The sequence below is a fragment of the Centroberyx affinis genome, unplaced genomic scaffold (assembly GCF_046629955.1).
Source record: "Centroberyx affinis isolate AG114_WGS23_722 - 3 ecotype Tasmania unplaced genomic scaffold, CSIRO-AGI_Caff_v1 ptg000233l_1, whole genome shotgun sequence".
In the NCBI taxonomy this organism is placed as follows: Eukaryota; Metazoa; Chordata; class Actinopteri; order Beryciformes; family Berycidae; genus Centroberyx; species Centroberyx affinis.
The window spans coordinates 92,989-118,907 of record NW_027278918.1 but is presented as its reverse complement, the minus strand read 5'-3'; the positions used below and the strand labels follow the sequence as shown (position 1 = coordinate 118,907).

The following is a 25,919-nucleotide window of genomic DNA, read 5'->3' as shown; positions in this document are numbered from 1 at the left end:
TTGATTTAATAAAGGAGTTTCAGCGCAAAACCTTTTTCCTTATTTCATTCATTTCATTGTCTTAAAAGCAGGATCTGCTGTTATATCTGTTGCTATAATTATTATACATTAATAATTCACAGAAAGAAGATACAGATTTATTGTGTCCTAGTTTAGAGTTCTTCTTGTTGACTCTTAATAAAATCTTAAATATTTTGGTTTAAATTATGTTTGTATGCCATGCGTTGGCAATATGGACACATGCATGTCTGCCAATAAAGCTCAATGAATTGATTAGATTAACACTGAATAGATGAATTGGATGATGATACTCGCTTTTCCACAAAGTCATCTGTCAACGTTGTCAGCCATATGGAGAAGACATTGGCTCAATTAGTTCTTGATGGATACAAACTGTCTGGCTGCACCTATAGTGATTTCCTACATTTCCCAGAATGCCTTTCGTCAATGCCCAGAGAGCCCTTAGAGTTTTAAAGTCCTTTTACTTGTATACAAAAATCTTAGTGGCTTAGGACCGGTCTACTTTACAGAATCCCTGCTGTTCTATATGCCTTCTGGTTTGTTAGAAGTACAAAACCCACTCAAAAGAAGATTGGGGATGCAGGCTTTTTTTACTCCAAAACTGTTGCACGTATGAAAGGTGCTATACAAATAAAAGTTATTATTAGAGAGCTGAAAAATCTTCTGCTTTCAAACTCCATCGTTGCTAAGAAAATATTTTTGTGACATCAGTATTACGTTTGGACAGTTATGGGAATAAGAAAAATACACCACCAAACAACAAAATGGACCCAGAAGTGTTTTAGGGTGGATTTTTCCTTTAAACGACGTGCATCAGTGCATTACAGTGTCAGTGTGCCCTCTCCTGCGGGATACTACAGTAGCATGGGCTGGTCCCTGCTGTCTCCGCCTCTTAGCTCACTAATGATTGGCCGACCCGCCGTGTCTTCTCCCCAGCTCTCTTCACCACTGGCCAATACATATAAAGCCCCTTCTGTACCCTTCTCTACTGTATTCAGATACGTGCCTTTGTGCACGATTACGACCCGACCCCGATGGCCTCGTAGCAGCCGTTAAATTCAGGGCTAACACAGCACAGGGCGGCCCTGTTCGCACACAGCTCGTCTCCAAATGCGTCCTGGTGTGGTGGGTATAGCGCTGGAGATGCTGGGCGGTGCTACCGGCAGAGCCAGGCCGGGGCTCAGCCGCCTCTTGCTGGCCCTAGACACCAAAACAGTGCCGCCGATGTCAAAGACGGGGAGCCAGAGATTTCGGTCCACGTCTTCGATGCAGGGATATTCAGAGCTGGCACGAGAGAGGTCGAAAACTGTCACGTCGTTTTACAACCAGTCCGCAATTGATGCTTCCGCAGAAAAGGTAAGAAAGCGACGTTTTCCAGAATTTGCCCCTCAAATAGCCCTAGTGTGACAACTGGGTAGCTAGCTATATAGCTTGCCAGGCTATACTGCTAACTGTTAGCCAAGGTTTACGCTGCGTTCACGTACCATAGACAATACGACTTTGGTACTTGTAAAGACCGCTCACGCCAGCTTTCAAGCGTTAAACGTCGTGAAATCTAATCACCAACAAGGAGATACATGTAGCAAAGTGTAGGGAATTATGAAACCATGTAAAGTAAAGCAAATTTAACGATCTACATCACATCAGTCATTTGTGATTACAACTCTAAAAATGCCAGAACACAAACAGCTACTTACTCAGGCCTACTGGACTTGTTGTTTGTGGTTGCGTTACAGTGTTTGGTTCTGTAAAACATGAAGTCAGATGTATCACTCACAAAGTTAAAGTTTGTTACCTGAGCAACCAATGCTTTCTGCCGACCGTGGTGTCCTGACATGTTCAAATGAGATTGATAATATAATACTTGGATGGTTTGAACACGTTAACATTTTTAAGTCCTTGCCCTGTACCGTTAAGTCACTCTGACGGGTTTTACTCATAGGACCTGAATGCAGCATCACGGCCGGACCGGGGTGTTCACACTGGATGTTGTACCATCATCGTGCTGTAGCTTAACGTTAGCTAGCGAGGCCGTCTGTCCAGCTAACGTTCGCTAATCTCAGACGAACACCGTCCATCACGTTGCAAATCCGTGCAACCCAGTGGAACATAATTAAAAACATTTGTTGTAAGGGATATTGACGTTACAAGAAAAGGTCGCAAAGAAAGCATTCAGTGGAAACTGTGGGTGTCGAGGAGTGACAATGCCAAGTTAATAAAGTTGATAGTTTCGGAGATGTAAACGACTCAGCCAGTTTTGACAGCGGGGACGACTGCTCTGGTTCTGGCTGCTCCTCCGGTCACCAAACTTCTGCCCTGTTTTAATGTTACACGAACTCACAAAGGAGTCTATAATAGTGTATGGTTTCATTGTTTGAAAAGCTCGCTTGTTTATCGAATTACACATCGATACTCGCACCGGAGTAAAGTTAGCTTGATATTGGATATTGTGTGGATGTTGTCCCAACTTGTAAAGCACAAGCAAACATTAAACATTTGGTGATAACTGGTAGACGAAGAACAATTTACAACCACTAGATTTATGGAAATTGCTTTCGTAAACTATGCCCCAAAAAGTAATAAACTAGTTACACTGTCCACATTTGAATATAGTTAAAATACTTCAGTTCAGACTACTGCAAAATGAAGTTAAATGAAGTGAAACTCCTAAGCACCGCTGCGTTAATCAGCTGCCTGCGACTTAATGCCGCACGACTCTTGACTCATGCACTTATCTAGTTCCTTACACTCATTACTTTCGGTTAATGAAGTTAATTTTTGGAGCCTAAATTTACACTACAGGGAACTAATGAATACTTATTTATACGCATATTTATTACATAGGCATACACATATTTACTCAGAACGCAATTCTGATCGGCCAATGACGACATTCTTTTATTTCTGAGTAACAGAAATCTAATCATATCACTCCGCAGTCAAGAAGTCCGGTCTATTTTGTGGATTTCCAATCAAATTAACTGGTAACACCTTGTGGCATAATTACTTTAGCTTGTAACTAAATCATTTTAGATTCATATTTAGTGTCAAATAATGTATTTGCTAAATAGCTGTGTAATAAGCGGAAACGTGCTATACTTACTGTTTGCAAGGAGGTAAATGATAATTTCTCTTTAAGCTAATGCTATGGAAAAGAAAAGGATTAGATTCTGTGACAATGCAACCTATGACATGGAAAGGTTGGCCCTTTTTTAATAGATGTGTGATGTTTTCAGTTCAGAATGTGTTTCTTTCAGTCTCTGAAGTGCCAACCAATGAACACTTTAGGTGCTAGACATGGAGGAAGTGAGATTGGAACTCTTTAGCTATGTTCAATCAGAAATAGGCTGATTTGGCTGACTTTGTTTCTTTATTTTGGTTGTTAAATTGGTCTTAAAGCTGCGGTGGGTATGTTGGGTATGAGTTCTGGAAAAGTCATGGAATTTTAGTTTAGTGAAGTTGATGATTTTTATTTTCTTGAATACTATAAAATGTTACAAGAAGCTGTGGCTGGCTCCGAAACAGTCGAGGAATATTATAACAACCCTTGATTTTAAAGTGAAAAACAAACTAATGCTTAAAGTCAGTGAAGCTGATGGTTTGATGATTACTTTTTAATTAAGTCTCATTAAAATTTGGCCGTGGGAACTTGCAAAGGGAGCATGGAGAAGTCATGGAAAAGTTTTGTCATTTCGTCAGTGAAACGGTGTGGGAACCCTGTATTTAGAAGTAATAAAAATAAATCGCCACCAAGAGCAAATGTGCGGAAACTCATCCGACCAATGAGGAGACGTCTGAGGCAGAAGGCGGGGCTCCGTCCTGTCAATCACTAGGGGGAGTGGGAGGCGTGTCGTTTCTTTGTGTTAGTTTGAGTTTCCGGAGATTTGAGCTCTGTCCTCCCTATCTCACCTACAGCAGCTTTACGTTAAATTCCAGCTAGCATTAATAAGGTCTTCAAAAGTCTTAAATTTGGCTTAATCCTAGCCTATGTGTTCATTTCTCCCTAGGCCTCGGTGCGGCTGACCCCAGCCACCCTGCTGTATGCTGGGAAGTCTCCTGATGGACACCACATCTTGGTAAATATTTCATCCAGATTCCTCTACCCATTCTGCGGCTAGGCAAAAAAAAGACCCAGGAATAATGTTATTTAACCCAGTGATTCTTAGCCTTTTTCATATCAAGGACCCCTAATTTAGTCCACATTGGGGCCACGGACCCCCATTTGATGACATTTTGTGTCTCAGACCCAAATCTGAAAATGTGTCCAGAATTCCATGACTATCTGTACTGTAGGTAGAGAGATAACAGTCATTCTTCTACATTCTCTAATTGTTTTAACTTCTTGTCAATTAAATAATGGTGAAGTTTAACAATTCATCAATTTGCTGGGGACCCCCTGGAACTCCCTCAAGGACCCCTGGTGGTCCCCAGACCCCACGTTGAGAACCCCTGATTTTAACCCGTGCGCTCAACAGGTCTCACTTTTAAATGCAGTCATGAAGTTACGCCTTTTGTGAAAGATAACATACTCAACATGCTGATTTTATCTAAGAGCTCTTAAGAGCAGAACGTTTATGCAATTTCATTATCACATCACATCATATCGTTGTCATGGAATTTAGAGAGGCGTGTTCCCGACAGGCAAATTCAGGGAATTTGATTAATTCTCTGGGGAAGTCGGGGGATACTGTGGAATTTTACACTGAGCCACTTCACAGGAATATGGCAGAATGTATTTTTCCAATTTGTTTCACACAGGAATTACATTAGATGGTTTTCAGCCCAACTTCAGTGGAAATGAGACTGCAAAACAACATTAACAAACCAGGAAGGAAGAACAGGTTTAGGTCATGGAAGTGCTTATGTGGAAGTCATGGAAAAGACATGAAATTGCCATAATGAAGAAAGAAACTCTTTTTGTTTTAAATGTTAAGTTGAGGAGTGTTTTTTTTTAATTTTTTTTTATATCTAAAGAAAACCGATTTTACACGTTATTCCCATGATCTTTAACAGTTGAGGCTGTATTTGTTTATATGAGGAAGAAGATGAGAGCTCAGATTTTAATCTGAAATGCAGTGGTGGAAGTAGTACTCTGATCCTTTACTTAAGTAAAAGTACCAATACAGCAATGTAAAAATACTCCATTACAAGTAAAAGTCCTGCATGAAAAATCCTACTTAAGTAAAAGTACATAAGTATTAGCAGCAAAATGTAGTTAAAGTATTAAAGTAAAAGTAGTGGTTTGGTCCCTCTGACTGATATTTTATTATATATGACATCATTAGATTATTAATACTGAAGCATCAGTGTGTAAGCAGCATGTTACTGTTGTAGCTGCTGGAGGTGGAGCTAGTTTGAACTACTTTATATACAGTGAGCTAGTTTAGTCCAGTGGTTCACAACCTAGGGGTCGGGCCCCTCCAAAGGGTCACCGGATACATCTGAGGGGTCGTGAGATGATTAATGGGAGAGGAAAGAAGAAAAAACAAAGTTCTGATACACAAATCTGTTTTCAGTTTTTGGACTTTTTCTCTAATCTTGTATTTTTGCTGAAATATTGGATGATTTGAACATTTATTGAAATGAAACCATGTGAGGTTTAGAGGGAAAAATCACTATTTGGTGGAGCTGTTAACAACTCATAGACATCTGAAATGTGACCCGACTACACACTGCTTTTTGTAAGACGTCAAAAGCCAAAAAGGTTGGAAACCACTGGTTTCATCTTTAACAATGTGTTGTATTTTAAAAGCTTGTTATATTATCCATTGTGTCAAATCTCCATCTGAAAAGTAACTAAAGCTGTCAAATAAATGTAGTGGAGTAGAAAGTACAATATTTCCCTCTGAAATGTAGTGGAGTGGAAGTATAAAGTAGCATCAAATGGAAATACTCAAGTAAAGTACAAGTATCTCAAAATTGTACTTAAGTACAGTACTTGAGTAAATGTACTTAGTTACTTTCCACCACTGCTGAAATGTAATGAAGTCATACCTGTCAGACCTGATCCGCTGCTAATAGGAAACCAGCTTTGCAGACACCATGAATTAGAATGTAAACACACTGCGAAATGTTTGTCTTTAATGAGAGTGTTCTCTGATCTCTGTGTCTCTTTAGTTTCTTGCTTTTCACCAGTATCTGTGTGTGTGTGTGTGTGTGTGTCTTGTCACCTCCTGATCTCAGAGCAGTGCCAAGTACCTACACAAGGAGCTGCCTGTCCGCATCGCCCATCGCATAAAGGGTTTCCGCAGTTTGCCCTTCATCATCGGTTGCAACCCCACCATTCTGCAAGTGGTGAGTCCACAAATCTCCAGCTAAAGCCTCTGCCTACAGTTCATTTTTTTTATTCATAATATAGTCTCCATGTACGATTTCTATCGTGGTCTCGTAAAAACATAATGTCCCAGGGGATTGCGGGTCAGTCGCAACGCTTCGGTTCTATGATTGCAGACGCCAAATTCCTGCTGCATTGTTCACGATGAGAAGAGGGGAGAAAAAAAAAAGAAAGTTTTGGTGCAAATGAGCTCGGGTGAAACAGGATCAGGGTTCACACAGGTTTCACCGTTCACCTGTTCGGTCGTGAGGGATCTTCGATACCCTGCCGTTTCACCAGAGTTAAAGCCAAACTCTACTTGTTTTTCACCTTATTGTGCCAAAAAAAACGGAGCTCGAGAAGGAAGAGCGGCATGCACTGGGCGTTCAAAGGGAGAGAGAGAGAGGAGGAGAGAGAGGAGAGAACGGCTGGGTTTCAGTTCAGTCAAAACACCTAGATAGAGTGTGCACTGTTTATGTAGTATTGTCTAGGGCGGTGATTCTCAACCTTTTTCATATCAGTGTAGTCCACATTAGAGCCACGGACCCCCATTTGATGAAATCCGCGACTATTTTTATTGTCAGATATGATTTTGTCCAGAATTCCATAACTATCTGTATTCTAGGTAGATAGATAACAGTGAAACTATGATCAAAACAGTCATTCTTCTACATTCTCTAATTGTGTTCACTTCTTGTAAATTAAATAATGCTGAAGTTTAACAATTCATCAATTTGCTGGGGACCCTCTGGAACCCCCCTCAAGGACCCCTGGTGGTCCCCGGACCCCACGTTGAGAGCCACTGGTCTAGGGAATTCCATTCCAACCAGTAATTTCTAAATATGAATTTTCCGCCTCTTCCGCCTGGTGAGCTCTCATTGGTGGTCATTATTGCTGCTCACCGCTCTCCAAACTTTACTTTACATATCTTGCCCTACAAAAGCTTTGCAGACAAAATCAAATATGCTTCAAAATCTGCAGATGTTCACTGTTTATCGTATAATTATGATTTCTTCAACAAAAAAAAACACTGGCTCAAGCAAGTGTAGTGGGTGCTGATGGTCAGTGCATTGAATCACTGACTGAATCATGTCGGCTTCTGTTGATTTAACATTTATTTATTTTTTTAGAAATCTGATTCTTTAGATGACTGTATGTCCTCTCTGGATTTATTCAGATCTATATCTGCACCGGATTTTCCTGCTCTCCCTCCTCAGCTCTTCACACGGCTGATCTGCACACAGGGACTGGGACTGGGACTGGGACTGGATCGCGTCCAGAATTCCCGTCACAGCGCCAGAGCCTAATCACTTCCATGTCTGGTTTTGAAAATATGAGAGCAAAATCTGATGTGTGTGTGTGTGTCACTCCACTGCCACTGAACGTCATTCAGTTCAGTCTTTATTATCCCAGATGGGAAAGTTGACTTGCAGTCAGGGGCACAATATAAAAACAAAAAGTACAAAAACAAAAAGTACAAAAATGTTTCCACAACACAATAGTACAATAAGACAAGACAAGACATTGGCAACAAAAAAAATAAACTGTACATAAAAATGGACCAATAGAACTGCTATAGAACGACATTTTTCTTCCTTGAAATGAAATGACAAAAACATTTGTGGCAGAAAATCAAAATGCATCGATCCTGGTTCTTGATCTTACTTCACTAAGCGCTTGCTGACAATACAGTATGCTGTGTCTTTTCTTTCGATAAGTGCTTTCTCTTTTCTAGCGCAATATATGGTGGAGAGAAAAAAACAAAAACAAAACCGAGAGAAAGACAGAGCAAAAGGTGTAGCACAGCAGGAGGCAAAAGGCACATAACACCCCAATTCATCTCCCATAGAGCCCAATGAGCCAAGACAAGTCATCGGATGATAGAAGTCAGACTGAAAAGGAGTGTAGCTGCAGCCAGTGATATTTGCTGCTGGCAGAATTGTAATCAGTGAAATGATAAAGTGTGCCATTCCCAATTCCTGCTTCTCTGTTGCGTCACGCCTTGTTTGCCGAGGCTTTCCGTGAACAACGTGTGGGAACATTGTCCTCCGCTGTCTGCTTCTCTCTCTCTCTACCCTTCAGGCCCCTCCTCCATAACCCACTTTACCTCCTCCGCGAGTCTTGTCGCGCGGGTGAACTTTTACCCAGATTCCCTCTCCCTCTGTGTCGATTGCATAAAGCCCGGCTCTTTTCCTTCTTTTCCTTCCTTCAAAAAAAAATTGTCTAATCTACCTGTAGGATGAGTTGATCGTAGTGATGAGTTACCGCATTAATACATAAACAGACTGTCAGACTTGTGTTTCAGTGTCAGTTGTTTATCCGTGCCGGGAATCCATCCATGTCGAGGCTTCCTTCAGATTTCTCGGTACGGAGGCCACATGTAGGCATAGTTGTGCCGCGGGGGGGGGGGGGGCCCAGAGCGAGGGGCCCGTGTGTGGGTCGTATACGAAAGCCGTACGGTTGGGCGGACGCTCACAGAGAATCCGTCTATAGATGGAATCCTAACACAACAACCCCCCCACCCCCGTCTCTTCCCCTTTTCTTACAGCACGAACTGTACATCCGAGCCTACCATGTGCTTAGCGACTTTCCCCCGGTGAGTGACTTTCAACACACACCTCACACACACACACACACACACACTCACGCACATTCTTAGAAGTGGGGAATGTTAAGCCAAGTTCAAGTTCCTGGTGCCTCGGGGGGGAACTGGCTTTATTTATAACTCAGTCTACAGCGGCCGTGTAATTTTAGGACTTGTCCGATTAGCCCCGCATGTGCCCCCGCTCCAGAATTGGCTCATCTGTTTTGGACTAAAAGTGATATTGAATGGAAAGATTTTTTTTTTTTTTACGGCTTTTAAAGGAATAGTTCACCCGTGCCAAATGAAACACAGGTGAATTTGTTAGTCCCATATAACACACAGGAGGTTGCCAGCACAACTTGGTAGCAGCCTTCTCCAAAACAACTGAAGTCAATGGGGACCAGTTCTTTAGAGTTCCAGAACAAAAACAGCCAAACAATCACACTGTGAATAGAAAGACCTATACACCATTATTTGTTGCAAATCAATCAGCTGTAGTTCAGATTTGCACTAAATGATGGTGTAAATATACTGTAGGTCTTTTTGGAACTCTGAAGAACTGGTCCCCACTGACTTCAGTTGTTTTGGAGAAGGCTGCTATGGAGTTGTGCTGGCAGCCTCCCTGTGTGTTATATGGACAAACTTCACCTGTGTTTCAACTGGCATGATGGGGAGGAGACGATGACCGAATTTTCATTTCTGGGTGAACTATTCCTTTTAAGAATCTTCTGAACCCTAAATCGATGCCTCCGGGTTGCTGGGAGCGCAGAAATCCACACACACACACAGGGCTAATCTTCAACAGCTGAATCCAAAAAGCGATTTTAAAAAGAGACTCGTCAGTGTAACGCCAATAATGGTCCTTTTGATGTGATGCGGGTTCCGTGCCGTGGACAGATCAAGGACCAAGAGGTGGAGGCTCGCTTCAGTAAGCTGGTGCAGCAGCTCCTGGACGACCACAAAGACGTGGTCACCATGCTCGCCGAGGGCTTCAGGGAATGTCGCAAACACATCCAGGTAAAAAGCCGCGTGTGTTTCGGCATCGGCTTTATTTTATGAAGGACATTTTTTTTCCCCCCGCTTTCGTCAGCTGAAAAGCACCCACGGGAATCCCCCCCCCCCCCCCCCCCCCCGCCATTTGTTTTTTTCCCCGGTGTTGCAGGATGAGACGATCATCCGCAGCTTCCTCGACACGACACTCTGCTCTCGCCTGGGGATCCGCATGTTGGCCACGCACCACCTCGCCCTCCACGAAGACAACGTACGTCTCCGGCTGTTTCTGTTTTTCTCTTCTGTTTTTCTCATATTGTCACTGTGTTGTTTTCCTACATTTAGAGAGAAGGACGAGCGTGTTTTTATAACGGAGTTCCAATTGATCGGCCTTCGAAAATCCTTGAAAGTTTGCGGATTTTGGGAAAAATAAAGTTAGGTCTTAAAGGTTTTTGTAAATACATGGATGGCCTTGAAAGTAGGGCTGAACGATTTTGAAAAAATGTCTAATTGCGATTATTTTGACTGATATTGCAATTGCGATATGATTCGCCATATTAGAGGGAATGATAGTTTTTACATCATTATTCTCATTTTCATTGAAAAACGTATTAAAATGATTATGGTGTGATTTTTGCGGGGATCTGTACCAAACAAAGATGTTTTCTTAAGTCTGTAGAATATGATGTGTAGGCCAGGACATCTCTGCAGCACCACAATATTTACTTTAAAATGCTATTTTGACACATTTCACCTTTAACAAATATTGTGCTTCCTGCGATTTGAAAATTGCAGTAGGCCATATTGCGATTTTGATAAAATTTCGATTATAGCCCTACTTGAAAGTACTTGATTTTTTTTTTATTAAAGTATAGCACCCAAATTCATCAACATGCCTGGATATTTGCATTGATATAGCAGCAATTTTTTTAAGATAATTTTTTTGGGGCATTTCTGCCTTTACTAGACTCGATGATTTCTTGACTTGACAAGACCAGGAGTAAAAAAAATAGGCCTCTATGATGTCTAATGTTGACCAGTGTCAAACCTGCCGATTTTGAGTGAATTTCACCAAACAAAGCCTTGCAAGTCATTGAAAAGTCCTTGATTTAGACATCCAAGTGAGTGAGGGAACCCTGCTATAAGCCTAACCCTAATTATCACCAATCATGCCCCGACACATTCACAAAGTCTCCAGTATTTTTGTTTCTGAGAAGTTGGCACCGGCTCCCTGCCATAGCTGTCATAAATACGTCAGGGAACAGTTAGGGCTTGTAGGCTGTTCTCAGAAAGGTGCTGTGTTTGCACAATTTTCAGTGTGGATCACTTGGATGGAGAACAGTCTGCCGTTGTAATGAGTTGATGCCAGCCCAAATCCTAAATTAGCAGGATGCATAGGAGAGAGCAAATCATTCACCCTGCAGTCGAGGAACAATTGCATCAAAACGGCTAATTGAGACAGATCAGTAGAACAATGTAAAATGAGAAGTCACTTGATAATGAGAAGAGATTGTTTAAAAAAGCAGCCCCAAAGTAGTGAGATTTTAAACATTTCCATTCTCATTTCAGCCCGATTTTGTGGGGATCATATGCAGGCGTCTCTCCCCAAAGAAGATTATCGAGAAGTGGGTGGATTTTGCGAGGTAAGTGTTGTTTGCTCACTCGGATTTGGTCGTCGATGGCTTTTAGATGACCTTCCACTACTGTATGAGCGCTCTGTTGACTCCCTACCCTCATTTTGCCTCTGGCAAGTCAGAGTTCAGCTGATAAGGTTTCAGGCACAGACATGTTTCAGTGGCTGGGTACGAGCTATCGGCCCCGTCTTATCTTCTGTTATCTTATCAAACGTCCTTTTTAGAGCCAGTGACTTTTACTTTGAAGTTCAGGGGCACGGCGTGTCGACTCGCTCATAGAAGTTTGTGTTGAGGCAGCTAGCAAATAGGCATTTATCTGTTGCTGTTATCCAGGGTGAGGTAGACTTGCATGTTGCTCCTTGATTGATCATCTCAGGTAGGTGCAACCCAAGGCACGGCCAGACTCTGTGGAGATGGAAGCTACTAGGTGGAGGTCACCATTTTCCACCCTCACCGTATCAGCGGATTGGCAGGTTATCAAGGCCAAAACTACACTTGAGTGCATAAGACTGAATCCAAGCTAACTGAATCCTGTCTTAAAGATACAACTGAGGTCCATGGAGTGCAGTGATTTAGGTTGGATGTCGTTAGGATTTTACCGGTTCTTCTTATCGGGCCGATTCTTTATCGATTCTCATCGATTCCTACTGTATAAATTGTCAGGAGGAGTAAAAGACTACATACAGCTTTAGTGGAGTTAACTTTGTTGTAAAGTTCAAATGTTTTTTATTTTGAATTTTGCAACATACAAAAAAAAAACAGAAACGAGCACGCAGGCAGACAAAGCAATAAAAAATTAAGGAGCACACCTACTGAAGAGGCTACCCCTAAACCCCCCCACCCTCCCACCCCACCCCACATACCCAGGGACTTCAGACCATCAGACATTGGGTCACTCTAATAAGGGAGCGTTACAAGTCAGGTCAAATTGCGGTGTCAAGATAACGGAGAAGGGGATGCCAAGTCTTATCACACTGACCCGAGTCTCTCTGCCAGAGCAAATCTTAGTCTCTCAAGGTGAGAAAGTCTTGTCATTTCTTCCAGCCACATTTTAGCGGACGGGACCTCCTTTCTTTTCCAAAACTTTAAAACCAGTTCCATTGCTATAATAAGTGCATAAGACAGCAGTTGGTGTCGGCACCTCGGCAGAGTGGACAGGTCAGCAGATACCCCGAGCACAATCAAAAGTGGGTCAGGTTTCAGTACTACTTGTAGCATATCTGATGAAGTTCTAAATACATCAGTCTAGAAAGGGTCAGTTTAGGACATAGCTGTGGAGAAGAGTGGCTTCCTCAATAAGACATTTATTGCACAGCGGGGAAACATGTGAAAACATTTTGTAAAGTCTTGCCTTGGTATAGTGTAGTCTGTGAATAATCTTAAATTGAATAAGGCAGTGTCTAGTGTTAGCTGAGCATTCGTGTATGTTCACTAATGTGCCTTTCCAAAGCTCATCCTCAATATTCAATCCCAGTTCCTGCTCCCAAAGTACTTTAATTTTTCCCATAGAAGGAGAACTCATATCTAACATTGGTTTATAGATTCGAGAAATTAGGTGGTTTTCCCTGCTCCCCGCCTTTTTAAAATATCATCATATCAAGTAGGTTGCGTTTTCTCAAGATTGGGAAAATATTTCCTCACATAGTCCTTGATCTGTAAATATTATTCAAGACAGACATTGCTGTGTAGTTACCCCTGTCTCCAAGTTACTTCAAAACAGCTAAGGCACATTTGGCACAGTGCCTTACTTGAGAGAACAAAATACAAGAACAAGTGGAAAGAAAACAAGTAATTGGAGGTCAACATCACAGAACAAAAACAAAATATTTGCCACTGACTGTATTTACCACTTTATTGGGTCGTTCAAGCTCTCTCTACCCGTAATTACAATATTTCCGATTGCACTCGCTGCTGTAGTGACGGTCAGAACAAGTGCGGAAAATCCAGGAGATAATGAGGAAAAAATATCAGACTTTTGGACCCACCTTGCAATCGTTTGGCTTCAGAACGTGTGATTGGGGTGGAAAAGGTTGTTCCGCAGCTACTGGAGAAGCATCCAGCTGTTTAAACTGCTTAATGACCGATAAGAGGAATCATTCGTAAAATTACATTTCTGTAGCTTTCCGGCCGCCTATCGATTCTGGGGGATTAGGCAATTTGGAACCAGGACTAAATTGGAAGCTGTTCTTGATACCCGGCCCTAGCGGGGATTGCCATGAGTTTCTAGTATAAGAATTGACTGACATTGATTGAGTTGTTTAAGAACAATGTAAGTCTATGGGTAGAGTACTAAACGCTCAACATCTACATGTTTGATCACAGTATATTTTTAAGTTTAGCTTGGTAAAACCTGACCATTTCATCCTCCCTGATTAGTTTAAAAGGAACTTTATGTATTGACTGCTGTCCCAGTGTATCTCCTGTATGTACTCCCAGGGGTGCGTTCACACCAAGCATTTTTGGAGCAGTTTATTCAAACTGTAGAGTGTTTATTCCTGTAGTGTGATTCATTTGGCCAGCTGAGAACAATGCCATTCGAACTCGGGTGGCACCAAATATCCACCAAAAGACGTTTTTGGCCATAACTCAAGAATTCATACGCTAATTATGACAAAATCTCACACAAATGTCTAATAGGATAAAATGATGAAGTGATGACATTTTATATCCAAAAGTTCAAAGGTCAACTTCACTGTGACATCACAATGTTTTGCTTACCACTGTAGCTGAGAAAACGATCTTGGGTCATTCTACGAAAACGGTGGAAGTGCTGTGACTTACTTGTACAGACACCAAAATCCTTTAAGTTGACCTAATAATCACATTAATTATATATGTTCAATAAATAAAGACTGTCCTCGCAATGATAAAACAAAGCTTATTGGCGGAGGCATACAACCGCAAGGAGGTTATTTCTAGTTTGCCAATGTAATCCGAACCAACTACTTGAAACGATCCCAAAACATGCGGTTTTGAGGATATAAGGAAACAGATGTTGACATCTGATAGCCAGCACTTCCTCATGCTTGGAAAGGCTAGCATGAGTTTGAACACATGAACACAAGTCGTTACTTTTTACCATTTTTAACCATTTTAACCTTTCACTTCTGACTGTTCTTCCCATGTGACGTCAGTGCAGCATAATTCCTCTAAACATCTGTGATGTGAGGTGCCCAACGACATACCTGTTCTTAACTTACCCCTTCCCCTGTTTGAAGCCAGGTCTCTACATAGGCGTCTTATATAGCACAAGGGCTCGTTCGATCAGATCCTGTGTATTGGTAAATGCCCCTTGTGTATTCCTCATGTCCACCAGGCGCCTATGTGAGCACCAGTATGGGAACTCGCCCAGGGTGAGGATCAACGGACACGTGGCAGCTCGCTTCCCCTTCATCCCTCTGCCTCTGGATTACATCCTGCCTGAACTACTCAAGAATGCCATGAGGTAACACTACCACTTAAACATACAATCCACAGTTTATTTGACCATCTACATTTTGGGTATCTCTACTCGTGTGTTCAAAGACCCCGAGCTCTAGATGGAAAATAAGGTTTTGGAACTCTACTCATTGGAAATGTATAATACACACACATTTTATATCCTCCAAATGTACTGTATGTGTAACATGTGAAAGGACACTGAGATGGGTTCTCTCAGTGTTACTGTTTACCACTCAAGAAGCCCCTAAGCAGTAACACAAATTACACACCAGCAGTGCTAGGATAAGTATTCCCCTCCTGGGGATAAGTCTTAATACCTAAACAAATAGCCCTCTCAAGCAGCATTTGTCAGTCAGCCCAGTGTTTGTCAGTTAATCCAGTAGATAAGGTGTCTGCTGAACTGGTCAGTTAGGCACCGTGTTGTTGCAGTGGGCTGTTACTGCCCTTTCTCCGCCTCTAGACCAACACCCAGTCCCCGTCCTGCCCACCACCAGGGGCGTAGGAAGCACGGGGGACAAAGCCAAGAGCATTCATTGGACCGATCAGAAAAATAAGTTTGCTGATTTTGGACATACCTGTACTTGGACCCGCAGACAGAATTGGCTCCAGAGTCAGCTGTCTGTTGAAACGAGCTCCTGCTGCCTCTCGCTGGTAACAATGAGTCCAAACTGTTTGTCAAAATATCTCCAAAAAAGCCAGTCTATGAAAACGATACGGCGACCAACCTACGTATTTCTGTCCATGGCCCAGAAAGCAGCAGCACTGTACCATTTTCACTCAGTGGATAGTGTTCTACCAAACTAACCCTTAGACAGAGAAAAATAGTTCCACGATTTCCTGATTAGTCAAAGTGTGAATAATGGCGGAATTTAAAACGGAGCTAATTTTAGTTTATGTACTTTGCAACTTTTCCATTTACTCTCAACTCCCCTGTGGAGCCACAAACAGCTTTTTTGACAAACCCTGTTTGGACTCATTGTTAGCAGCAAGAGGCAATGGAGCTCGCTGTTTCAAGCAACAGCTGACTCTGAAGTCAATATTCTCTATGGGTCCAAGTACTACAGGTATGGAAGAGACAAATGATATATTCATAGAATTCTGTTACATCACCACACGGCCATCTTGGTAGGAAAATAACAGACGATTGTAATAAATGAACAGGTGATTACAATCGAATGACAAGCACAGCCAATGAGCTGTGTGTATTGTAAAGCGCTATATTGGTAGGAAATGCATGTGACATCATGGGAATACTATGAATAGGTTAAAAATCACCGAACTTATCCTTTCATGCAGCCAGCAGTACATGTGTTCCCATTGTAATGCCTCATGTTTGTTTTGAGTTTGCTTTATTGCTTTGACCTTTGGTCCAAAACTAGTTTTGATGAGTCAGCCATTCACCTTAAGCCTGTATTGCTGCCTCAGAGGAGTTGGAGCCAACCTGCACCACAGTTGAATTGTCTGATATATTGAAATGGAAAACAGAACTTGATGATAACATATTGAGTCTATTGTTCATTTGCTGAATTTTCCATTTTTGGTTACTGTCTTTTAATTTTGCGTACATGCCTTTGCCTCCATCTCATTTCATGTTGGATTAACTTCTGTTTCGCCTTTTTGCTTGCTTTTTCTTTCTGATTATCTTTGCTTGTTGATGGAAGCTTCTCAGCAAGCTGTTTTTGTTTTCTTCTGCTTGTCCTGCACATTGTTTTCGTGTATATTTTTATTTTATTTTATTTTATTTATCCTTTATTTAGCCAGGAATGTCCCATTGAGATACAGGATCTCTTCTTCCAGGGAGTCCTGGTCAAGATGGCAGCTTAAACAGTTTCACATTAAAAAAAAAACAGTTTCACACAAAAACAAAAACAATCTCACATGGTAGAACACATATAATACATAAAAGCTACACAAGGGAAAAAGTAAGGGAAGAGAAGCTTACAGGCCATACGCTGGATGTATGCTGTAGCTGCAAGAGCCTAAGAATAGTGAGCAAATAGAAAAGAGGGACTTCCTGTGGTGAGCTGTGATTTCTATGGTTAGAGTTAGGCCATGATTAAGCCACTGGAAGTAGGCTAACAGTTACATAGACACATTGTGTAACAGACCTAGGAAAGAATACAGGGAGTGTTTTTTAGGTTGCCCCTGCAGCGACTCAGCATAACTGCCAGTCAAGGAATTTGATAAATGGGTCACTGTCCTGTAATATACCAGAATGTATTTTACTCTGCAACTTGTGGAATGTACAACTTGTTTCACGCATTCATTGCATTAGATGGTGCTTTTCACTTCAGCTGGAGTTGAACAGTTTAGCGGTATAGAGGAACATTAACAAACCAGGAAGGAAGAACATTTTTAGGTCATGTCAATGGAATGGAATGGAATTTCACATTAGGGCAGGGAAACCTTGAACAGCGGGGCATAATGTAATAAAAAGAGGAATAAAAACTCATGACGTAATAAAGTGGCAATTAAGTAGTACAATGCTGGACACATAACATAACTTTTTGGCAGATAATATAATAAATTACTACATTTTATGTGGGCTAATACTTTGTAAAGTCATTTTAATGGGTTCTGTCTTGATGGAAAACCCCCATTTTAAATCGTTGAAGTCTGGTGTTTTTCCAGAGACAGATAAGCATTTCAGGACTGTCGTATCTCACTTAAAACGCAGCTTATGGTTTTGGCATCATCACAGGACTGGTCCTTTTATGATTCAGATAAGATAGTAAAGTTAAGACAGGAGACCAAGGTGACCAAAAATTGCGTTCTTCCTATCTTCGACTCTTGAGATAAGAGAGGATGGGCAGTTTTTTTTATTTCTGTACTGCGGGCCCAGTCTCTGCTCTCACCATGCCTGGCGCGGTGGCAGGCCTGACCATGACCAGGCCTGGGAACACTCCGTTTTTTTTGGCAGGAGGCACCGGGCCTAAACTCGGCCGCGTTCCCTCCATTCATCTCGGTGAATGTTGGGTCTGGAGGAGGAGAGCAGCAGAGGGAGGAGAGGACCCAAAGGGCTATTTAGAAAACGGGTGGTTTTGAACTATTGTCTGCAGACTCTTGTAATTATGACATGGCATTTTCATTTGTTTACATCACCCCAGGCAATGTTCGTGATTCACAGGTCTTTTAAAAAGTCTGAAAATGTCTTAAATGCAGTTATTAGAGGTCTTATTTTTTTAGTTCCTTTGTGCTGCATGTCCACTTAGATTAATCCAGAACAAGGTTAGTAGTACAATATGCATCACATCTGCTTTACTAAACACTACATGTCTCTTAGCAATAATTTCCTGGTGTTCTTTTTGTTGTTCTTCCCATCTATTGTTTCACAACTCTCAATAGCTGTGTTACATCAGGAATAGTCTGGTTTTGCCAGCTTTGTTTCTTTATTTTGGTTTTTAAATTGGAATACAATACAATTATTGTGCCATAATGTTTGAAAAGTAGATGCAGGCAGTCAGTGCATTTTGTGAGCATTCAACCACAAAATGTTTTGCAGATAATATGAACTTTGCAAGGGCCTTCAGTCCAGCTCATTTTAGAGAGCCACACATTTCTTTAAAGGGTTTTGACAATTTTAAGACATTTTTAAGGTAATGACACTAGGAGTCCACACCAACCTTGAGCAAATGTTATCTAAGTATGGTCTAAATAAGTCTTGTAATGAAACTGGCAGTGCATACTGTCTTATTGTGAGCTTGCGTAAGGCATGGGAGGGGTGCTGCTGGTGAGCTAGAGGAGAGTTCTGATGAGGAAGTGAGAAGTGAAAGTTCTGTCAAACTTTAACAGTCATTTGTCATGGATCAACACACAAAACAACTTAACAACACTGTGCAATGTGTCTTAGGTGCAGTCAGTTATAGCTGTTAAAACAAATTAGTTTGGATGGAATTTATTGAAGGAATTTAAAGCCAGAGTAACTAAGCTATGGTTTACCATTCTAAACTAGCTGTGGGTAATTTAATGCAAAATACACAAAATTTTGTGTGGTAAGACTTAAAAGTAAAATGATGAAAATGTACTCTTCTCTCAATTCATGTAAAAGCATTTATTAGTTTGTGAACACGTTTTCGCTTCATGCCTTCATCAGGATGTATACACTGCATAACAGTTCATTTATATCAGTGATTCTCAACCTTTTTCCCATCAAGGACCCCTAATTTAGTCCACATTAGGGCCACAGACCCCCATTTGATGAGATTTTGTCTCTCGGACCCAAATCTGAGAATATTTTTATTGTCAGATATGATTTGTCCAGAATTCCATGACTATCTATATTGTAGGTAGAGAGATAACAGTGAAACTATGATCAAAACAGACATTCTTCTACATTATCTAGTTGTGTTAACTTCTTGTAAATGAAATAATGGTGAAGTTTAACAATTCTTCCATTTGCTGGGGACCCTCTGGAACCCCCTCAAGGACCCCTGGTGGTCCCTGGACCCCACGTTGAGAACCACTGATCTATATGATATGTATGTCCAGAAGGGAAGTTCAGGAACCTCCATATACAGAAGACTGCACGACAAAGAGACTGTCCTGTTTTACTGGTGCCACAGTGACCATTGACTCCCCATGACCTCTACCTTTTTGTCCCTTCAGGGCCACCATGGAGAGCCACTTGGACACACCGTACAACGTGCCCGACGTGGTCGTCACCATTGCCAATAACGACACCGACTTTGTCATCAGGTGAGCGGCTAATTGTCACAATTCCATCAACACTTTTTTTTTTTTTATGAACTTTGTTTATTGATTTTTAAACACAAATTGACAATAATTTAAAGCGCTTGTAAGTGACAGTGACATGGTAGTACAGTAAAAAAAAAAAAAAAAAAAAACTTGCTTGGTCATATTTCACATACTACGGTAAACACTATAACCTCATCAGGCCAGAATAAGGATAAATAAATAAAAATAATAAGTAAATAAGATAAAATAAAATGGGATCTTATTCAGGGATAACTGGGAAGGTAATGTTCTCTGCATAGGCAAAGAAAGGCCCCCACATCTTTTTAAATTTCTTGGAAGAGCCTTTCAATGTATATCGGATTTTTTCGTCCCATCAACACTTTTAACCGCTGTGGCATTGACAGAACAGTTGGGAGTGGGGATTTGAACCGGTCACATTGTGATTCTAGAAATGAAAACAAAATATTTGGAAATTTCCCCACACCTCTGGAAATGCTGTATTTTTCAAGACCACATTTTCATTTTTCAATATTGGAAATAGCCAAATACTGCAGTCATGCCAAATCACGAACCAAGTTGCACGCATAATCACTGAGTGAATTGGAATATAGTAACAGCAGTACATTTTTAAGTCTTCAGAGCCAGCCATGTGTCGTGGAGGGCCAAAGTATCCATTCCACCAGCTGATTAACACACGGAGCAGGGACTTATCAGGGAAGTCACTCTGTTTGGAATGAAAACCTGCAGGCTCTTGGCCCTCTGTGGCACATGGTCTCCCATCAGAGTGGAAATAATAAGATCTACACATGCTGACGTTTTTCATTAGGTCACATTCCTTTTACAATTGGCAATGGAAAATGCAACCAAATCAACGCCAGCAAATCAAAAATTAAATTTTTGATTCATGCTGTAGTCTCCCATGTCGTATTTTTTCCTGCCTGGCAGGTTCACTAGGGATGGGACGATATAACGATATATCGAAGGTCAATACATCGCAATACAAAAGTGTGACAATGCGTATCGTGGGGCAGAAAAATGAATTGTGATATTAGCTCCATTGTATTCTGCTGTAGTAATCACAAATGAGACGGCTTGCTCATCACAATTTCACAAGCTCTCCATCCAAATTATATGATCTGCACTTTGTAATGAGATTTTGAAATTGTTGTTTACATTCTAGCAAGTCAATGCCATTGTTGGAAAGATCTGTGACCCAAAAATAATAATTTTGCACAGTCATACTCATTGAATTTTTATTGCGGTAAGCCTATTGTCCCATCTCTAGTGTTCACCACTCATGATGATGTCACACCACTCATGATGATGTCACTCAGCTCATCCGTTGTTGTTTTTTGTGGTTTTTTTGTCAGGATTTCAGACCGTGGTGGTGGCATCCCTCATAATCTAATAGACAAGGTGATGGACTACCACTTCAGCACGGCCGAGGAGAGCGCCCAGGACCCCCGCATGAGCAACCTCCTGAACAACATTACCAACAGCGGCCCCCAGTCCGGCCCTATGCACGGGTAAGAGAGTACAGAATGTCCCTGTTGAGTGTTTCCCAGTACAGAGGCAATGATGCTTATATTCCCCTGTGATAGATCCGCCTGTATTTACCTTCTGTTGTCGTTCTTCAGTCCTACACAGCACTTCACTACACTGCGCCTACACTTTGGCTTATGTTTTGCCTATAACATCACAACAGATAATTTTCAACCAGGCGTGAGCAGTACAGCTTTGACTTCCTCCTTCCAACCTGTCTAAAGTCGGCGATACTGTCCCGCCAAAATATCGCGATATACGATATATTATCGTGGTTTTTTTACTTAAAGTATGATTATTTGTGGTTTTTTTTTACTATCCTACCATTAGTAGATTATAGCTTTATAGGTTTAAAAGCTTGTACAACATATTTGATATTGCGGGAAATATCGCGATATTCACCAAATATCGCAATATTCGATAATATATATATTTTTTTATTTCTTCCAAGTTACCTCAAAATTCTAGGCTAGAATAATAGAAAAAAAATTTAACAGCTTAGAATTTTGATCTTACTATTCAAGCATTGGAGGAAACGGCGCCCATTTGGTATAATTAGCTGTTTCCTGATATTTCCAGAAACACTTGCTGATTGTGGAAAAGGGAACCCATTTGAATTAAAAAGACAAATTTTTTTACTTAAAGTATGATTATTTGTGGGGTTTTTTTACTATCCTACCACTAGTAGATTATAGGTTTATCGGTTTAAAAGTTTGTACAACATATTTGATATTGCGGGAAATATCGCGAGATTTGGTGAATATCGCGATATTTCCCGCAATATCAAATATGTCGTACAAGCTTTTTAAACCTAGAAACCTATAATCTATTAATTTAAAAGCTTGTACAACATATTTGATATTGCGGGAAATATCGCGAGATTTGGTGAATATTGCGATATTTCCCGCAATATCAAATATGTCGTACAAGCTTTTTAAACCTAGAAACCTATAATCTATTAATTTAAAAGCTTGTACAACATATTTGATATTGCGGGAAAAATCGCGATATTCACCAAATATCGCGATATCCGATAATATGGAATATCGGGCCCAAGCCTAGTCTAAAGCCTCGCTCCTCTGTCTGTCTCTGGGCTCTGCAGGTTCGGCTTCGGGCTGCCCACCTCCAGGGCCTACGCCGAGTACCTGGGCGGCTCCGTGTCCATTCAGTCCATGCAGGGCATCGGCACCGACCTCTACCTGCGCCTGCGCCACATCGACGGCAAGGGAGAGAGCTTCCGAGTCTGAGGGCCTCCCGCAGACCCCTCCCCCCCGCAGAGGAGTCGGGGGGCCCCCGCAGAAGTACAGAGAGTTCCCCCATCAGGAAAGCATGTCCATTTCAAAGCTAGCGTGGGGCTACGATAATACTTTGGTCCGCAAGGTGATAGCCTGTATGTGGTCAGAAAGCTCCCGAATTCACCAACCCCCACTACGTGTCCTTTTTTGCCTTAGACTCTTTATAAGCTATTTCAGTTGTTTTCTCTTGTGTTTTGTACCCTGTGGCATGTCCTCTTGAAGTTAAGGGGTTTGTGAACTTTTGAATGTTTAGGTCACCAGGACAGAGTGTGCATGGTAGTGAACATTGATGTTAATGAAGTAGAAGCGGGGAGGAAAAAGGAACTTCAGTTTTAAAGAAGTTCATCCGGTTCACCTTTAAAAGTTACTTGTCGCGTAGCCTCCTCCTCCTCCTCCTCCTCCTCCTCGGCGAGATTCTTTTTCGAGGACGAGGCTTCAAACGAAGTTGCCAAGAGGCGATTTCCCTTCTCACACTCCAGCGCCCCCCCCCCCCGTCTAAATCTCCTCAAAAGTGTTTTGGTTTTTTTTGGACAAAGCCGCGCAAACGTCGCGTGACATTTTAATACAGCTGTAGTATTGCAGTACCAAATCTTTAGTTCTTTCTTACTGTATCAAAATTGAAGGTCTATAAGGGATTAGCCTCAAACCTTGAGAACCCTTACCTACACTCTACAAAACCTCCTCTCAATTCACCTGTGGATAATAGCTACAGACAAAACTGCCAAAACACCAAATGCTCATTAATCGATTTCTGTCTTTTTTTTTTTTTTTTTTTTTTTTTTCTGTTTCGAGAACAAAGAGACCCGGGATGAACGTCTTTGTTCAGTGAGCGCAGATGTTCAGTTGCCTTACTGTGTGATGCTAGTCCAACTGCATGCAGACTTTTACTAACTTCCTCGTTCTCTTTTTTTTGCTGCCTTTATCAGTTCACGCAAATCTATACCACATCAGTCTATCAGTTTTATTAGCTTCAAAACTTCAAATGTTTTTGCACAATGACTAGATTTCCCTTTTTTTGAAATGCTCAGTATATTTCCATTGATTATAGCAGTTTTTTTGGGGCTTTATTATAACACATTGCAGAGTACAATATACCAGAAAAGTATTGTTTATCTTCATTTTTTTTTTTGTTGTTGATGTATCTGACTCTAGAAATGTTTTTTCAGAAAGTATTTCAATTCTATTTCAAAAAGAGTGCTCTTTTGGAAGGCATTTTTTGTACAAGATCACATTCCGGGATGGGTCAAAGATAGTATGAATTAGACAACTTCCAGGTGTAATACAACATATATAGTATATATGAAATCAAAATCATTAGGTTTAGAAGTTCTGAAAATTCTTCATTATACTGCAGATTGTGTCACCATCAGCACTCCTCTCTCTCTCCATTTTTTTTTTTTTGTTGAACATTCCCCAATCAGCACCAGCTGTCAACTGATCAACCTGAATGTGACTTTTACACTTTAGTTTTATCTAAATTCCTCTATAGGGATCATTTGTTACTATATTAGATTATCGTTTTTTTTTTTGTTTTTTTTTTGTCTTTAGCAGAAGGGGTCAAGGTAGAAAATCCAATACCTCTTACAAAAGTCGAAGAAATTGGTATTGCAAAAGTTGCTCAGTTTGTTTTTCCTTTTTTGCCTCCGAGAGAGTCTGCACATGTTAAATATTGGTTATATTATTAGACTGGAGTAAAAAGTTGTACACCAGTGAGTCTGAAGATTTTAGTGAAAAAGCTTTAGGATTGTGTAAATTGTACAGACTTATAAATGGAAAACGGGACGATCCCTGCAATGAGCTGACTGCAAAATCAAGGCACCGGAATGCTGGAGATGGGCATGTGGTATCTGCATTTTCATCATTACTGAGGCTGTGTGTATCAGTTAATAATGTGTTCCTTGTGGCTTTGAAGGTTTTGGTATGAGATACATTTGTAGCGTGTGCATTTGAAGCAGGTTGGGGATTGAACACCACTTTGCAGCCGAAACGCTGGTGAATTTGGAAGGTTTGTCCCTTCTATTCCAATATTCGACTGGTGAAGTGTAGAAAGTGGCTAGTGAATTTTGGAATCCACCAGCCACTCTGGCCTGGTTGAATTCAATTCATGAAGCGTTGAATGTGCACTGTCTGCCATCTGCTGGCCTAAAAATAAAACTGCAGACAGACTAAAAAAAAGATTGTGGTTCTTATGGTATTGGTATTGGGGATAATATTGAGTATATTCAAATTTATATCAATATTTTTGAAAGGAGAAGAGGACAGACCACTTTTGAGTAGATTTCCATTTTACAAGTGGTATCATGAATAACTTTTGCAGTCAGGAATGAGGACTAATACAAATGTGTTTCAATGTCATCTCCAGTACAACACCAAATATTGGAATAATGTTACTGACAAAATGTGCTGCCATGGACTGTTTTGTCTGATTCACTGAAATTTTGTTTCTCCCAGACATTTCATGTTGTGTTCAGGATTTCTTAGACATTAAACTCTACATGGTTGGAAGTTGAGGGTGATCTTGTCATCTGTTGATTGATTTTTCATAGTTTTTATGAAATATTAAAGTTCAGCTGTGAAACCAGTATTAGCATTACAGTGACAAAATCTGATTGACACACCATTGTATGATCATCTGCATTTATCAGTAAGCTTGATGAATAAAAATACCTCCAAGTGAATCAAAGGGGCATTAAGTCATATTTGACCTATATTAGCAACCACTAGAAATTGCAACAACATTGATAGAGCTTCTAGCTGGAAGGTGACATCACTCAAATATTTTCTGCCATCAAACTCCATTGTAGCTACAGTTCCAATGTGGGTATGCGTTTGGCAGACGCTCTCATCCGGAGTGACTTAACCATTAGTGCAACAATAAAATAACTGAACATTCCTCCAGCATCAACAGAGTGAGCAGCCTGATCATTCAGAGTGACATGAAAACAAAAAGGGCTGCAACATCATACAAGGAAAATCATCATCACTCCTATCAGCCTCCTATCAAAAAGCAAATGTAGGCATAATATTCTTTCTATTGACAGATATCCTTATATCCCCTCACTGCAATTACCAGTCTACTGGAAGGGGTTTCGCGGGGACTTTAGCATGAGGTCTTCTTGCCGGACTAAAATGGAGACGTGAAGCCATCGACTCCAAGCCGTCTCACAGCAACGCACTGAAGAGAGAAGCAATCCGCTATTTCCCCAACGTTCAAAATGATACATCTTTCACATTGACATGGGGGAATTTAGCGAGGCTGAACACAAGAATTTGGGAGCTCAGCCCGGAGAGAGTTGGTCAAGCTTTAGTCATCGGTGCTGGTCCAAGGAGCTAGGAAGGGTTCAGGATCACATCGTAGCTGCAAGGTGGGCTTTGTACAACATCTAATCCTGGTCTAGGTTCAC

The 25,919-nt window shown here is 41.1% G+C and overlaps 1 protein-coding gene across 1 annotated transcript; it reads left to right on the top strand.

The window, feature by feature from the left end:
• Positions 1 to 1,042: 1,042 nt before the first annotated feature.
• On the top strand, positions 1,043 to 25,257 carry bckdk (branched chain ketoacid dehydrogenase kinase). Its single transcript, XM_071542887.1, has 11 exons — positions 1,043 to 1,377; positions 4,029 to 4,097; positions 6,205 to 6,315; positions 8,883 to 8,930; positions 9,816 to 9,935; positions 10,081 to 10,179; positions 11,478 to 11,551; positions 14,859 to 14,987; positions 19,589 to 19,678; positions 21,049 to 21,204; positions 22,323 to 25,257. The coding sequence occupies exons 1-11, from the start codon at positions 1,132 to 1,134 to the stop codon at positions 22,465 to 22,467; spliced, it is 1,287 nt and encodes a 428-aa protein (XP_071398988.1). The 5' UTR covers positions 1,043 to 1,131; the 3' UTR covers positions 22,468 to 25,257.
• Positions 25,258 to 25,919: the final 662 nt, after the last annotated feature.

Excerpts from the sequence above, each read along its gene's own strand:
- bckdk (XM_071542887.1), top strand. The coding sequence starts at position 1,132 with ATGCGTCCTGGTGTGGTGGGTATAGCGCTGGAGATGCTGGGCGGTGCT. Across the intron at positions 8,931-9,815 it reads TGCTTAGCGACTTTCCCCCG|ATCAAGGACCAAGAGGTGGA; the intron begins GTGAGTGACTTT and ends TGCCGTGGACAG. Across the intron at positions 9,936-10,080 it reads AATGTCGCAAACACATCCAG|GATGAGACGATCATCCGCAG; the intron begins GTAAAAAGCCGC and ends CCGGTGTTGCAG.